The 16,281-nt window shown below is 42.8% G+C and overlaps 1 protein-coding gene across 2 annotated transcripts in view; it reads right to left on the reverse strand.

Moving 5' to 3' along the window:
- The window catches only part of Cfap92 (cilia and flagella associated protein 92 (putative)), a 45,999-nt gene that overhangs the window by 16,761 nt on the left and 12,957 nt on the right, over positions 1-16,281 (reverse strand). The window contains exons 8-10 of one of the 2 annotated variants that reach the window (XM_051203331.1): positions 12,939-13,091; positions 6,269-6,453; positions 2,598-3,499 (exon numbers count right to left, since the gene is read on the reverse strand). In XM_051203331.1, coding sequence (XP_051059288.1) covers positions 2,598-3,499; positions 6,269-6,453; positions 12,939-13,091 — 1,240 coding nt within the window. The remainder of the gene's footprint in view (positions 1-2,597; positions 3,500-6,268; positions 6,454-12,938; positions 13,092-16,281) is intronic. The other variant, XM_051203330.1, reaches the window with a different exon arrangement.

The following is a 16,281-nucleotide window of genomic DNA, read 5'->3' on the forward strand; positions in this document are numbered from 1 at the left end:
CTCCTTGGTCATTGTAGTTCCTCCTTTGTGAAGTATTTGGGTCATTTGCCAAGCTTTCCACATAGATGTTTTTATTGCTGTCATACTGATCAGTCTCTGTTGGCAGCTCAGGATGGCCTCAACATGACCCCTTCCTATATCCCCATCCTGAGTGCTGGGCCCACAGGCCACATGCACACCATGTTCAACATGGAATTTTTTTTTATGCAGTCAAGATTGCCACCTTCGTTCCATACACTGTAAATATTCTCAATCTGTTGAGTAACAAAAGTTACTCCTTTTAATGTAGCCAAAAACATGTACCATTCTCTCTATTCTTTGTACCTTACTGGAGAAATTTTTCTCTAGTCTGATGTCATGAGTGTGTTTTCTTAATTATCATCTAAAATTTTCAAAGATAGGTTTTTTTAAAAAAAAAATATGAGCACCATGGTTCACATCTACAAGCCCAGAACTCAGAAAGCTGAGGCAAGGGATCTGATGTGGACTTAAAAACACCCTAAGCCACTAAGTTCCAGGACACCAGGACAGCCTAGGCTACAAAGTGAAACTTCTTCCCTCAAAAAAAAAAAAAAAAAAATTAAAGATCAGACCATTATAGTCTAGCTAGCCATGCTTTATCAATCACAGAAAGAAAGTACTGTAGATTCCATCCAGTATGCCTGGGAGCAAAAGCATACACACTGAAAAGGGGGTAAAGTCACCCTGTTTACATTATAGCCTGTGTAGAAAACACCAAAGAATTTACCAAAATAAAGACACACAACTCTTTCATTCAGTAAGTTGATTTGTGAACTTATGAAAATCAGTTATACTTCTGTAAATGATAAAAGGATGTTTGGCAGCTGAAATTTAATGTGGAATTAAAAAAAAAATCAAGTATAAGGTGGAACAAATTTGCAGTTGCTGGGAACGAAGGACGGTTACTATGGCAACAGGAGGAAAATTTTTGAAGTGACAAATAATTCTGTCCCTTGATTATAGTGGCTGCACAATTCATATGTGACCGACTTCATGTGCAGCACGCCCACATGGCACTGCCAGGACCCTGTGTTCGATAACCTATCAGAGGGAGCCTGAAAGGGACACCGAGAGCCGCTTGGTCATATTTTTAATGTCTTGTTAATACATAATTACCTCAAAACAAAAAAGTTTAAAACCTACACAGAGGGGGCAGAGATACCTCACTGGTTAAGAGCACTTATTGATCTTGCAGAGGACCTGAGTTTGGGTCCCAGCATCTGCATGGTGACTCTCAACCACCTGGTACTGCAGTTCTAAGGGCTCCAGTGCCCTCTTCTGTCCTCCATGGGCACTGCACACACAGGGTGCACTGACATGCATGCAGGTAAAATGCAAGTAAAAACACTCATCCACATAAAATGAAATAAAATAAATTTAATAAAAATATCAAGTCATTTTTTAAAAAGACTACATGATTTTCTCTTTTGTTGTTTTTTGTTTGTTTTTTTCGGGAGAGTGGTTTTAGTTTTTGGGTTTTTGGGTTTTTGTGTGTTGTTTGGTTTTGGTTTGTTTGTTTGTTTGTTTTAGTTTTTGAGACAAAATCTGTCTGTGTAGCCTTGGCTATTCATTTTGGAACTCACTCTGTAAACCATGCTGGCCTTGAACTCACAGAGACCCACATGCCTCTGCTTCTGCCTCCAAAGTGCTGGAATTAAAGGCAAGCATCACCACTGCCCAGCTTAGATTTTCTTTTTAGAGAGTTGAATTTGTTTTTATAAATGACTTGAAAGGCACTTACTTTCGTTTTCCTATGGAGAAAAACAATTGTCTGCTTTTTTGTCTACTACAAGTATCTGTTTATGCTTATCTGTTTGTTCCTCTTTTTTTGAAATAGCCACATTACATGTCTTACTGCATGTCACACTACAATCCTCATTTTGATGATCAATTGAAGAACATTTGGTTTCTACTTTTTGACTACTATATACTATACATTCATTTACAGACTTTGGTGTGGATGGAAATTTTTGGTTATCTTAGGTATGCATCTAAACAGAAGTCATGCATCTCTCTGGTGTTTCTCAGTTTGTCAGCACATCAGGACAGGTCCCTCAGTGGTCCCCTCTGGGGTAGACAGAAACAACTTCTGTCCTTTTGTTGTTAGTGCATGGGATCCAGGGCCATGAAATCTGCCCTCTAGCTACAGAGGATCCTATTCCTCAAACAAGTTAAAGCTAGCAAACAAGGAGCCCTCTCTAAGTATCATGTCCTAAATCACCCTAAATTTTGTTTCATTAAAAAATGTTTATGCATCACTATGTGTGCATACCATGGGATGGCATATGCATGGAGATCAGAGGACAACTTTGTAGAGTCAGTTCTTTCCTTTTGCCTTTATGTGAGTTTTGTGGGTTTAGCTCAGGGCACCAGAATTACATAGAAAATGCCTCTACATGTACTAGGCATCTCACTAGCCCAATCCTAAATTTCCCCTTCCCACTAAGACAGCAAGGTCTGCCTGTCATCGGTGTCTATAGGACATGGAATCTGGCCTTGGCTTTGAGACACCCACTCCATTTTCCCTGTGTCCAGAGTGTCATGACTTTATTTTGAATGTGACAGAGTCCACCTACCTGTTCTGGTAACTCTCCCACAGCCGCCTCAAGCCATGTTCTGCCAAGCCTTCTAAAATAAAAAGGTGGATCTTTCCATCCAGCAGATGGAAGCCAGTGAGTACATCCAGGTTCTGCTGCTCTTGTATCTTCACACGTACCCTGAAGGCAGACAGGATCTGCTGGATGTTCTGGGTGGGATAACTGTCCAGGTCCAGGGCTTTGGCATTAATCATGGTGATGTCCTGCAGCAGGTTTTGCAGGAGGATCAGCTTCTTGGTGTTGAACACAAAAATGATGCGGCCAAACTGGGTACCCATGAGGTCAAGCTCAGGAGCTGTGAACCAAGCACTCAGGGGCACTGCAATATCCACTCGAAGCTTGAGTAGAGAGTTGGCTTCCAGATAGTTGCCTATGGGCATTGAGCTATGCTGGAGGACATCCGTGGGGGTCCGGAACCCTACAAACCTGTTCCTGTTATCCTGGCTCTGGCCAGCAGACTTTGGCTCACAGTTATGGATGGGGACAACCAGGTTCAAGTACTTACGACCAAGGAGGAGGTCAGCAAAACTGACCCGTGCAACCCCATAAGGGTCCCATATCTTGTTCTGGGACTCAAAGGGGTTATTCTCTGTGTCTTTGGGAGAGATGAAAGCTTGGAGATTGAAGTACGAATCCACAACATCCTCTCCAAACAGGGCAGGCTTCCGGGAATACTCCTCTGACTTTCTGTCTCTGTCATGGACTTCAATCACCATAGGGGGCCCTTCCAGGTACTCCCTCAGGTCACTAGGGTGTATGGCCCCAAGGAAAATGACATTGATATCCTGGAAAAATACATGAGTCCCATGAGGCTCCCCTTTGGTCTCGTGAACTGGAGTCGAATGGAACTGATATCTGCAGTACACAGGGGTACACAGCCTCTACAAGAAAGCAGAGGAACAAAAAGTTACACTTTACCTGTGTGCCCAGACTGTATAAGAGAACAGGGACCGCAGGTCACTCTCCACCTGTGTGCAGGTGAACTGGAATTTTCAGCTTGACTCTAGCCAAAAACATTGTATAATAAAACAATGAAAAGTCTCCAAAAACCAGACAAGATCCAGAGTTTTATATGGCATTCAAAAATGTCTAAGACACAACCCAGAATTACATGACACACAAAAAGCCAAGAAAGAGAAGATCAGCAGATGGCAACTCTGAGATGACTCAGAGATGTGAGGGTTTAAAGTGTGCTATTATGGCCACATTACAAGAAATAACCACAGACACTGCTCAGGGTGTCTGCAAAGGTCACTTGTCTTGGTAGAAAATACAACAAAAGAACCCACAGAAACCAAACAAGAGATTAAAGTTTCACTGGCTAGTCCTAAAAACAAAATGGAGATAGCAAAGGAAAAAGAGGTGAACTTAAAGAGAGAGCACAGAAGTATGAAAGACTGACAAGGAACAGGAGACAATTGTAATAATGTCATCAGAGGCCCAGGAAGAGAAAGCATAAAGGACATAGAAAAGCTATCAAAAGGAAAAATGTTTAGAAATTGCCTCGCTTTACAAAAGACATACTCTCACAGGCTCAAGATGCTCAATCCATCCAACCAGGCTTAATGCAAAAAGCCCAAGTCCAGACACATTCTCACTGAACTATTTTGTTTAGTCTATTTTCAAAAAAAGCAGGAGAGCAAGAACATCTTAAATGCAACAAGGAAATGACCTGTCACACCAGGAGAATAGCAGTCAGGGAGGGCAAAAGGAGAGGTACAGTGCTAAAAGAAGACATCAATTGAGAATCATAAACCAGTGAAGGTGTACCCCAGGGATGAAGTGAAATGAATACTTGTTCATCAAGAAGAAAACTAAGATAAATTGTTACTAGCAGCCAAGCTTTAAAAAGTTACTAGAGTATTGTTCACTTGAAAGTCATTCTAGCAAATTCAAATAAAAGATGGAGGAGGAACTTGGTGGTGAGCACAAAGTAGCAGCATTAGGAAGGGTTAGACATTTCAACTGGCTTAGAAAGATCTGTGGTTTTAATCCTCTATTTCAGTGAAAAAAAATTTAACTTAATCTGACAATTTTTTATAAACTGATATTTCAAAATAAATGTATAATATATGTGGATTTACTTTTTAAAAAATATAGTGTATACATGGGAATATACTACACTAAGATACATCATGTGTTAATTTCCCATTGGTATGATAAAACATCATGAGTAAGACAACTTCTAGAACGGATGATTTGAGATTACAGTTTCAGAGGGATAGGAGCCCAGCATCATCATGACAGGGAAGCTTGGCATCAGGCAGGCAAGGTGGCTGAAGCAAGCTGGGAGTTCACATTTAAACCACAAACAGGAAGCAGACAGGGTGAACTGGGAATGGCATGGAGTCTCTGGACTCTCAAAGCCCACCTCCAGTGATGTACTTCCTCCAACAAGCTTCCTACATATTTCCTAAGCCTCCTCAAGTAGAACCACCAGCTGGGAACCAAGCATTCAACTGCCTGAGACCATGGGAGCCATTCATTCAAATCATCACACACAATAGTTTCAGAAGGTAAAAAGAAGATCCTACAACCTATGCCTTCAAAATGCTGAAGCATTGATTTTTAACCAATAAGTCTATACCCAACTGTGCTGCCTAGTTTTTTTTTTTTTTTTTTTTTTTTTTTTACTTTGGTTGGTTGGTTGGTTGGTTGGTTTGGTTTATTTTGGATTTTGTCAATTTGACACAGACTGGAGTCATCTGGGGGCATGGAATATCAGTTGAGGAATTCCTCTAGCAGATTGGCCTGTAGACAAAACTGTAGGGCACTTTCTTGATTAATGACTGATGTGGGAGAAACCAACCTAAGCCTAATGTGAGTGGTCTTGTGTTATACAAGAAAGCAGGCTGAGTCATCCTGGTCTATATAGAGAGTTCCAGGACAGCCAGGGCTAGACAGAGAGACCCTGTCTCAAAACACCATAAAAGAAAAGAAAAAGGGAAGGGAGCAGGCTGAGTAAGCCATGGAAAGCAAGTCAGTAGGCAGTGCTCCCCTGTGGCCTCTGCATCAATTCTTGCCTCCTGGTTCCTGTTTGAATGCCTTTCCAAGTTTCCCTAGATGATGGGCTCTAACCTGTAAGATGTAATAAGCCCTTCCATCCCCAAATTGGTTTTACTCAGTGTTTTATCACAGTACTAAAAAGTAAACTAAGCCACCAACCAGTTTTGAAAGTATGAGAATATGCAATATAACAATATTTTTAGAGTGTGAAATAATGTGGTGGTGAGATATATGTTTCAGCAAAACCAAAGAGCAAATAGAGGAAGAGGAAAACAGTCCTAGAAACAATGATCCAGAGAAGAAAGAGGGAACTCCTAGGATACACAGTAGCACTGAGCCTGGAGGGTTTGCAACAGCAGGAACCCATCTGGACTCTGCTGCTGTGACAGGGAAGCCTACACATTTCTGAGCAGGCCAGAAATATCCATTTGTAGCCCACTTAAGAGAGTAATGAAAAGCCTCCAGTTTGGTGGCTCCTACTCTCAAGAACCTCTTCTCTTTCGTGTCTCCCTACAGAATCTGAAATGGTAAGCTGTGGGTACTATTTCTCACACTGAACACCTGAAAGATTAGGTGATCCACAGTAGCCACCTGGGTGAGATAAAGAGGTGCCCTTTATGGGAGAAGCATGGGTTCATCCTTACCTCCAAGTCATGAATGGATACAGGCTGGGTTGGGAGGCAAGAAGCGCACTTGATCTTTATGGTCAGGGGGTTCAGGTCTTGTTTTTGTTCTTCAGTCATGATAGGAACTTCTGTTTTTAAAGTCAAAAAGCAATCTAAAATGTTGGCAGACTTGTCGCTGCCACGGCTGATGATTGTTTGCCAGCCTATAAGGAAACACAAACAGCATTAACCCCCTTAACCAGGAGTTAGAAGCAGTTTTTTTTTGTTTGTTTGTTTTGTTTTGTTTTGTTGTTGTTGTTATTGTGGGTTTTATTTCTATTTGCATTTTTTCCTAAATTTTATTATTTTTTCTTATTTTACATATCGATCCCAGTTCTGTCTCCCTCCCTCCCATACTTCCCAACCCCCCCCCCAATTCCAATCCCATTCCTCGTCCCACTACACAGGGAGGGTGATGCCTAGAAGCAATTCTTATCAGAAGCTTGACAAGGGGTGCTAGCATCTTTGGTACAGGAAGGTATTCTTCAGGCTACCAAAACATTAGATTTCCAATGGTGTCCTGCCTACAAGCTATGCTCGTGCAGTAGTGGCACAAAGCTTGTAGGAGTAACTAAGCAATATCTGGTTTGATTTAATGCTCACTCCATGAGATGGGACATATAGCCATGCTACTTGGGTGGTCCAAAACCTGAGACTAGATAGCCCAAGGCCTCAATAAAACTAATAAAATTGTTTTATCACTACTGCCAGGAGACACAACATTCCTCTGAACTGGAAGCTCGGACACCACCCTCATACTGTCACCAAGGCCACTTTAGGCTTCTGATGGCCTTATGCCAACAGGCTAAGAAAGGAATAACAGTGTTTGTTAGGAAGTGTACTGATCCAGATTACTATGGGGAAATTGGATTGTTTCTCCACAATGGAGTTAAGAAAGATCCTTTAGGTATGATGACAAAGGGCACAGACCTTTCAGGAATGAAAGTGTGGGTCACTTCTCCAAGAAAACAGCTAAGACTTGCTGAAGTGTTTGCTGAGGGTAGAGGAAATACAGAATGGGTAATAGAAGAAAGCAGTTATAAATACTAGTTGGGGCCCCATAACCAGTGGCAAAAAAAGAAGATTATAATTGACATAAATGTTTGTTGAATTTTATTGTTAAGAATGTGTTTGTATAGATATTTGTGTTTTTCTCCTCAATGTCTTTATCATACAATGTAACATCAATTAAGATGATATCAGTGGTTATCATATTTAAGTTTGAGATGCTAAAACAATGTCCCTCAAGGGACATTTCTACCTATTCTAAATTTATAATGTGTTTTCAGTTGTACATAGGATGCTAATATCATGTTAGGGAAAATTATGACCTGGTTAAATATATAATGCATTTGTAGTTGCACATGTGATAGTTACATCATATTAGGCATAACTATGGTTAAATATATAATGTTTGCAATTGGACATAGGATAGTTATGTCATGTTAAACATAATTATGACTATGTTATTGATTTATCTGGAAATTAAGTCTGACATGACATAAAGAGATATAATTATGTGTCAAATTGACAAGGGGTGGACTTGTGGCAGCTGTTCTTGGTTGCCAACTTGACTATATCTGGAATTAACTAAGACCCAAGTGGCTGGACACAGCTGAGGGATATTTTTCTTAATCAAATCATTTGAAGTGAAAAGACCCAGGTCTAATCCTGATCTTTGAAGTGGAAGATCCACCTTTAATCTGGGTCCCACCTTCTACCGGAAGCCACACAAGCACATGGAAGAAGGAAGCTTGCTCTTTCTGTCTTCTCCTCTCCTCCTCCCTCTGTCCCTCTGTCCCTCTGTCCCTCTGTCCCTCTCCCTCCCTCCTCTCCCTCTCCCTGGAACAATCTTTGTACCCTGTGAAAATGTGTTGCTCTCATTATTAATAAAAAGCTGGTTGGCTGGTAGCCAGGCAGGAAGTCTAGGTAGGACAGCCAAACTAAGGACTGGGAGGAAGAGGACAGAGTCAGAGGGGTCACCAGCCAGACACAGAGGAGGCAGAATGTGTACAAAATGAGGTAACAAGCCATGAGCCATGTGCCAGAACTTAGATAAGAAATGTGGGTTAAATTTAAGTTGTAAGAGCCACTTAGTAAGAAGCTTGAGGTATTGGCCAAATATTTATAATTAATATTAAGACTCTGAGTGATTATTTGGAAGCAGGCAGTTGAGACAAAAAAAACTCAGCCTCCTCTCTCTCCCTCTCTCTCCTTTTCTCTCTCTCTCTCCCTCTCCCTCTCTCTCTGCCTCTCCTCCCTTTCCCTCTCCCTGTAGATCAGGATGTAGCTCTCAGCTACTGCTCCAGCACACTGGTCCCTGTCATGATGATAATGAACTAAGCCTCTGAAACTTTAAGTAAGCCCTCAACTAAATGCTTTCTTTCTTAATGGTTACCTTGGTCATTGTGTCCCATCACAGCAATAGCATAGTAACTATAACAGAAGTTGGTACCAGGGAGTAGGGTATTGCTGTGACAGGCCTGACTATGCTGCTTGTTGGTGGAATGTGAACTTTGGGACTTTAGGAAAGCAGTTGAACATTTCATGTGGTACTTAATGGGCCATACTAGTAAGAGCCTATAAGACAGTGGTGCTGAGATTAATATAAATTATAACAGCTCACCTCAAGAAGTTTCAGAGGGGCAGAATACTAGTAAGTGGCCTAGAGACCATCCTTGTGATATTTTGGCAAAGCATGTGGCTGCTTTTTTACCCTTGTCCTAAGAATCTGCCTGAAGCTAAATTGAAGAGTTTGGGATTAATGGCTTTGGTAGTGTAGATTTCCAGACAACCTAGTATTTATTGACTGTGCTCTGTGTTTGCTAATGGTCACTCTTAATGCAGTTCTACAATGAAAATGAGCAAATGGGACAAGAAGAAATATAGAATGCGAACCAGAAAATGTAATCTAAGTCCAGTATTGGAGAAGATAATAAGCTTAAAGAAAAACCTGGTGCTATATGGAACACTGGGAGTAGTGACCTCAGGGCAAGGCCCCATCCAAATAAGCCTCCAATTTGTGAAAAGGAATTAAAGAAAGCTTAGCCAATGAAGAAAGCCATGAAGAGAGATGATTGTGTGTCAGGTTGACAAGGGGTGGAACACAGAGCAGATACAAATGTAACTGAACAAGGGAGCCAAGTTCCAGCCCCATCAAGCAGCAGAACTTCGTAGCTTCAGCCATCTGGTCCTGGCTTCAGAGTCAAGGATACAAGAAAGGGTTTATGGAATCTCCTTCTGTGAGTAATGAAAAATTCTGAGGACAGGCATGTGTCAGGAGTATTCCTGTCTGGAGGCCCAAAGAGACCATTGTGTGAACCTGTGAGGGGGAAGCCGGAATTGTACTGACTATCCCAAGTTGTTGGAGATGCCAAAGTCATGGGATACCTACCAAGAAAAGCTTCATAGTGTGGCCCAAGGAGAAGTGTGTGGCAGCCAGCAATGCAGAAGGAGTTGGAGATGCAAAGAGGGTTTTGACATCAGACATGGAGATGAGGAATTTCAAGTTTTCCTGTTGGTTTTAAGTTTTATTTAGGTCCACTATTTCTTCACTATGATCCCTTTCCCCCCTATTGGAATAGCAATGTATATTTTGTTCATTGTATGTTGGAAGTATACGATCTGCTTTTTATTTTGATTTTACAGTGGGTATAGTTAGACTGCTATGAGTTTCAAAGACTTTGAACTTTAGACTTTTGAACAGTGTTGGGACTGTGATAGACTGAATGCATGATATGTCTACAAGTCTACAGAGGCCAGGGAGGGATTGTGGTGGATGTGTGGTTTGAATAACAATGGCCTCCATGGGGACATATATTTGAATGCTTAGTCACTAGGGATTGGCACTATTTGAGAAAGATAGGAAGTATAGCCTTGGAGGAAGCCACTGCGGGGGAGGGGGAGGCTTTGAGGTTTCAAAAGCCCAAGCCAGGCCCAGTGGCTCTCTCTTTTCCTCCTCTCTGTGGGCCCAGATGCAGAACTCTCGACTGCTTCTCCAGCACCGTGTCTTCCTCCATGCTGCTATGCTCCCCACCATAAAGACAAGGAACTAAACCTCTGAAACGGTAAGCAAGCCCCAATTAAATGCTTTCCTTTATATGAATTGTCCTGGTCATGGTGTCTTTTCACAGCAATAGAACTGTGACTAAGACAGAGGAACAGGGAGAAGTAGGGGGAGGAGAAAACCATAACCAGGGTATTTTATTTGAGAAAAGAATCTATTTTCAATAAAAGGGGGAAAAAGAAAAGATTTTTAAAAAGATCCATACCACAGAGGAAATTTTTAAGGCCTTTAACAAGAATCAGAACAATGGTCGAGGTGGCAATCATTTGGGATCCTAGCACATAGGAGGATGAGGCAGGAGATGCTCAAGTTCTAGGACAGCCTGGTCTACACAGCAAGACTCTTGTTTCCAAAAATCAAGATCTGGGATGTAGCTCAGTGGTAGGGGGCTTGCCTAGTATACCCATCCTCAGAACTGGAAAAACTAGGAAATGCCCACAGGTAGAATGGTGAATGCCAACATCTCAAACCAAATCAGCTCCCTAAGAGGACTGAATTTTTATAATTTTATCTTGATCATCTAAAGGTAAGGCCCGTATTTTCTGAATCACTCTGAGTATAATAACTTTTTACTGTGTGAGTACCACCCACAAAGAGATAACTGGTCTAGTCTGTGGCTTCTACACAGGTGGGTGACTATACAGCCACTCGTCTAGACCTGTGCCACAACTACAGTATCCACTGTCAGTGTTCCTTCTCCATACTGGCCACATTTCAAGTGCTTAGTGGCTGTGTGGCTGTGAGCTACCTGACTTGGAGCCAGGCCATCACTTCAGATAGTGCTAGTGGTCAAGCTGCAGTAGGAAGCTAAATGAAAGCAAAACAGCAGTGAAGGCAAGTGATGTCCATGTAGGTGCCTGGAGGGGAGGGGTAGCCACCTCTTTAACTATTAAACATCTATCTGAGAGAACATGACCAGCATCTGTGGGATGTGCCCTGCTTCCCCTCCCACCTGGTTCAAACGGCAAAATATGCATTAGCACCCTCTACAGGTGCCAGTAGCACCCTGCTCCTTGCTATGATGACCAACAATGCTTCCACCCTTACCAAGTCAGCCCCATGGGACACAATTTCCCAGAAGAAACACCCTGATGCCACGTGAAGGAAGGAGAGGCAAGCTCGTACGAGTGTCAGCTCTAAACAGACACCATGGTCACTTGATTCTTGAGACACTCTTCTGAGGCTGCTGTCATTTTCCCTTTATGGAAGGGAAGCCAAACTTCAGACACATTAAGTAATCAGCCAAGGTTGCTGAGCTCTTCCACTGTAGAGCCAGCAGCCTGCTCAGGCTGCTCACTCAACCCCAGCCCTCCATACACAACCCCCTCCTTTAATGAAAGAGTTCATGCCCAAGCTCAGGATCTCCCTAAAGTCCCACTGGGGACCAACTGCTGTCTCCTACAGTGGTATAGACAACCTCTGGCATAACCTAAAATGGAAGATGTTTACCAAACAGAATGGTACCACTTATGGGATGGAAAAATCTCAGGCTATGGTTTCAGGTTGAAAGCAGCTGACCCTGAGTCAAAGGCATTCTGATTGACCACCGCCTACAGTTGCTGTAAGGCTGGGTTTCATCTCTGCTTTCCTAGAACCACCAGCATCTAATATCTGCTCTCCCAATGACCGAGCTGTCAACTCCCTACCAGCCACTCACAGTCCCTCTGTTGGCAAAATCCTGTACTGAGCAGTTTACACACATTGTCTTCTGTGACACTTTGTCTTGACAGATGTGGGTTGGTGCCATCTCAGAATGGAGCCTGCACCTCTACAAAATAGCTAGTAGAGGACACACACTCCTCCTGAGTGAAAAGCTAGAAAAACGTTTGGAAAAGGTTTGATATGAATTATTTTCTCTAAATAGAAAAAAAAGATGATTTCCCCAATATTACTCTTTTTTAAATATTATATAATTTAATTTAAAATTTATCTTGAAATTACATCAAAATATATTTATATAATAAATGGCTGCTCATTGTTTGTCAGAAGGTAGAAGCATAAGTTATAAAACAAGGAAAATCTTACAAATCAAAGCAACGCAATCCTCACCCCTCGCCCCACTACTGACATGTATGGACTGTGTAGGTTACTTAACACGACTTTTTCTCAATAGAAAACAATAGGGGGAATGAAATCCCTGCCCCCAACACGGTCCCAAGCTCAGTGGGGGGGAGGGGAGGACAGAAGCTTCTCATGAGAAGTGAGTGACCGGAATGAAGAATATGTCACAAATGGTCCACATGAACTGCATCCTTCCATTCCCTCTACTGGATGCTTCGATGAGGACCTGTAGGGAAGCAGTCACTAAGGGGCAGCACCTTATTTACCAAACAAAACCAGGACAGTTATGTTCTCAGGAGTTTCCTTGTACTTGGGAGTCAAACATTTGTTTTGAATTCCGGGCTCTACACACTTGTAAGCTGTGTGATGCCGCAGGGTAGCTAACCTCCCTGGGCCTGCATTTCTTTCTCTGTACAGCTGAGAAATGCCTGAAGTGATAGTGAGGAGGAAATGAGGGACAGAACAAAATCTCAGTCACCACAAGTGCCTCACAGGTGAACATTCTAAATACATGTTAGCTACCAGCAAGGAGTGGCATGATAGGCAGCTGGATGGAGAAGATGCTCTGCTTCCAGGCAGCAGCCGCCGCCAGCTTCGGGTCTGTTTCCTCCTCTGTTTGATATTTCTTCACTTTCTTTGGGGTTTTCTTCTTCGCCTCTGAATCTTTCCCTTTAACTTTAGAACCAGAAGAAATGTGTTAAGGGATTTACCATGCTTCAATATGTGCATTCACATATGAAACAGAGATCAAGAAGATTCTGGAAGCTCCTAGAAATCAGGGGTTATCTTTTTACTACTGTTTCTTCCTCACAACTACAGAAATGGCTAGCTTAGGTGACACACTATCGTCAGCTATTGGCAGGTAGAGAGTGAAGGTGTCCCCAACCTCTCTGAGACTAAAGTCACCATGGTGATGACACTGAACTGTGCTCCAACTGCTTAAGTCACTCAGTCACAGAACAGTGCAGAGCCCAATTCCCTCTTCCTACAGAAGTGGAGAGGGGCTTCTAACTCCAGATACCTCATCTGTTTAATGACAGCAGTGTACGGGGAAGAGAACAGGAGAAAAAGTACAATGCTCAGCTCAGCCAGGCCTGGTGGTACATGCCTTTAACCCTAGCACTTGGGAGACAGAGGCAGGTGGACACACAGAGGTGAGTTTGAAGCTGTCCCAATCTCCATAGTGAGTTCCAGGTCAACCAGGGCTACATAATAAGACCTTCCCTTTGAAAAAGTAAAAGTGCTTAGCTCAGGTTGGTCTCAGGCAACAGCACAGGCTGTTAGCTTGGGGAGCTTGATAGCCAATGGAAAAGTCTAGAAAGTCCAGGCTCAGGGACACACATGGGAGAGTTGATTTGAGCCAGAGAGGGAATTTTAAAACAGCAGGAAAGCAGGGACTTTGAGCAAGTTGCAGAGACTAACCATTGTAAGCAGTGGAAATTGCAGGGCTGTCCCTTACCATCTCTGAAATGAACTCCAGAATAAACTTAGAATCATCAAACAGTGCCTGCCTGCACTGGCAACATACAAGGAAGGGTTCCCAGGTGTTAACCATAGTATAAACTAGAAAGAGACAGTGAAATAACTTCTATACAAAGCAAGACAGTACAAGTGAAGTCAAAGGATGTCATAAACCCTGTCTGGGACGGTCATCTGCCACTGATACCCACAATCAGCCAACAGTGTAAGGCAGATCACGTAAAGCAGGACCTGCACAAGTCATTGGACAGCCACACTGGTGGCCAAGGGTGTAGAGCTAATGTGGCTGAGCACTGGAAGTGGGGGGGGGGAGGCCCTCAACACAGATCATTGGGAACAGTAAAGCCCCACCTAGACAACAACAAAAACCAGGCACAGACAATGTCTTATCCACAAGTCTCCCAAGCAATGGGAACATAGTGGTCATTGCAATGGTGTCAGGGATAGCAAGCCACTTGGGATATTCAAGTGTCCCTTGGCAGAATGGGAGGAAGGGTAGTAGTATATCTATCTGACAGGGAGCTCTGCAAAAGTCAGAATGAAGGTAGCCAGTGTCCTCACATATGTGGACATGAGTAAACCTCAGAAATGAGGCTGAGCACACAGAGTAAGCTGAAGGTGTTGGAGAGCATTGAGCAATTTCCACACCTCCCAGGAATAAAACACTATGTTATCTGAACCTGTGAGAGAGGATGGGTTGAAGGAAGGAAACAAGAAAGGTATGTCCCTCAAAAAGCAGGATACCATGAGTACTTACACTGTATCCGTTATCTTTTTTCCTTAAAAAAGGAAAAAGAGGGGCCCCATATGCATGAGGACCTGAGCTCGAATCTACAGAACCCATGTAAAGCCAGACACAGCAGCACACAGCTGTAGTTCCAGAGCTCCATGGTGAGATGGGAGAGACAGGGGAATCCTCAGGGAGCCAACCATCCTGGTGTATATAGCCAGAGAGAGACAGACACAGAGAGAGAGAGAGAGAGAGAGAGAGAGAGACCCTGATGAAAGTGAAAGTCAAGGACAGACTTCTAGAGTCAACCTCTGACCTCTAAATTTGTACTTTGGTATTCATGGAACCACATGTGCACACATGCATACACACACACACACACACACACACACACACACACTTGCAGGCACATATGCATACATACCACACATATAAGATATATACGTAGGAAAAAATAAGGCAAAATATTAAACCCTAAATTGTGGCATATAGTTGTTTTATTTTCTGTGAATTTTTCTGTCTTCATTCAAAATAAAAGGAATGATTGGAAAACCCTCACTAAAATTCTGAAAACACCTTTTCTAGAAGAGGGAACCCTCTGGAGGACTTGAGAGGTATGCAAATGTGAGTGTGGGAACTATACCTCACAGCCTCCAAAGTGGGAGAGAGCCTTGGCTACTGTGCCTCCCGTACCTGGGCAAGAGCAGGACTCAGTCCTTTCTCTGTAGCACTGGCAAACAACAGATGATTGGCAGGTGAAGAAATACCTGCAGCAGCTGCTCAGGACTAAGGTGATGCAACCCATCCAGGGAAGCCTCAGTTTTCACTAGTAACCCACCCAATTACTAAAAGTACAGTGGGAGAGCCCAGGCTGAGAATAAGCAGGTAGATTGGACAGTGCCTTAAAAAACACCACATCCAAAAGAAACTTAGGGAAGAGAGGGTTTGTATAGGTCAAGCACTCAAGCTGACAGGAACCTGGAGACAGGAGCTGAAGCAGATGCCATGGAGGAATTCTGCTCGTTGGCTTGCTCTCCTGGCTAGCTCAGCCTACTTTCTTATAGAATGAAGGACCACTAGCCCAGGCATAGCATTGCCCCCAGTGGGCCGGGCCCTCCCACATCAATCATTAATCAAGAAAGTGCTATACAGGCTTTGCCTACAGGCAAGCTGATGAAGGTGTGTACCCAGTTGAAGTTCCTCTTCCCAGATGACTCTAGCTTGTATGGAGTTGGGAAACAAAACAAATAAGAAACTTCAACCAGGACAAATGGTTTCTGAAGGTTATTATTGTTCCACAGGCAAAGATTCCATGCTTTGTATGAAACATCCCATGACATAAATTGCTCTGCCCTTCATCTCCCCAAGAATCAGTGTTCCAACTGTTCACTGGGAAGTTCGATTTTAGAGAATAGACATTTTCATATCTACATTTGCATAGTGCATGAACCAGGAACCCAAAACTATTGGTTGAGTGGAAAGGAAAAAAACTCTGTGGGTGAGTGGATGATGGAGGGATGGACAGACAGGCAAGTGGATGGATGGATGGATGGGCAAGTGAAAGTATATATAATACAGTATAGTATCTAACACTTAGTCAGATGTCAAACATTCTGATTCAAATAGCAAAAATTTAAATATTTCATAACTTTTCAA

The sequence above is a fragment of the Phodopus roborovskii genome, unplaced genomic scaffold (genome assembly GCF_943737965.1).
Source record: "Phodopus roborovskii unplaced genomic scaffold, PHOROB, whole genome shotgun sequence".
Lineage (NCBI taxonomy): Eukaryota > Metazoa > Chordata > Mammalia > Rodentia > Cricetidae > Phodopus > Phodopus roborovskii.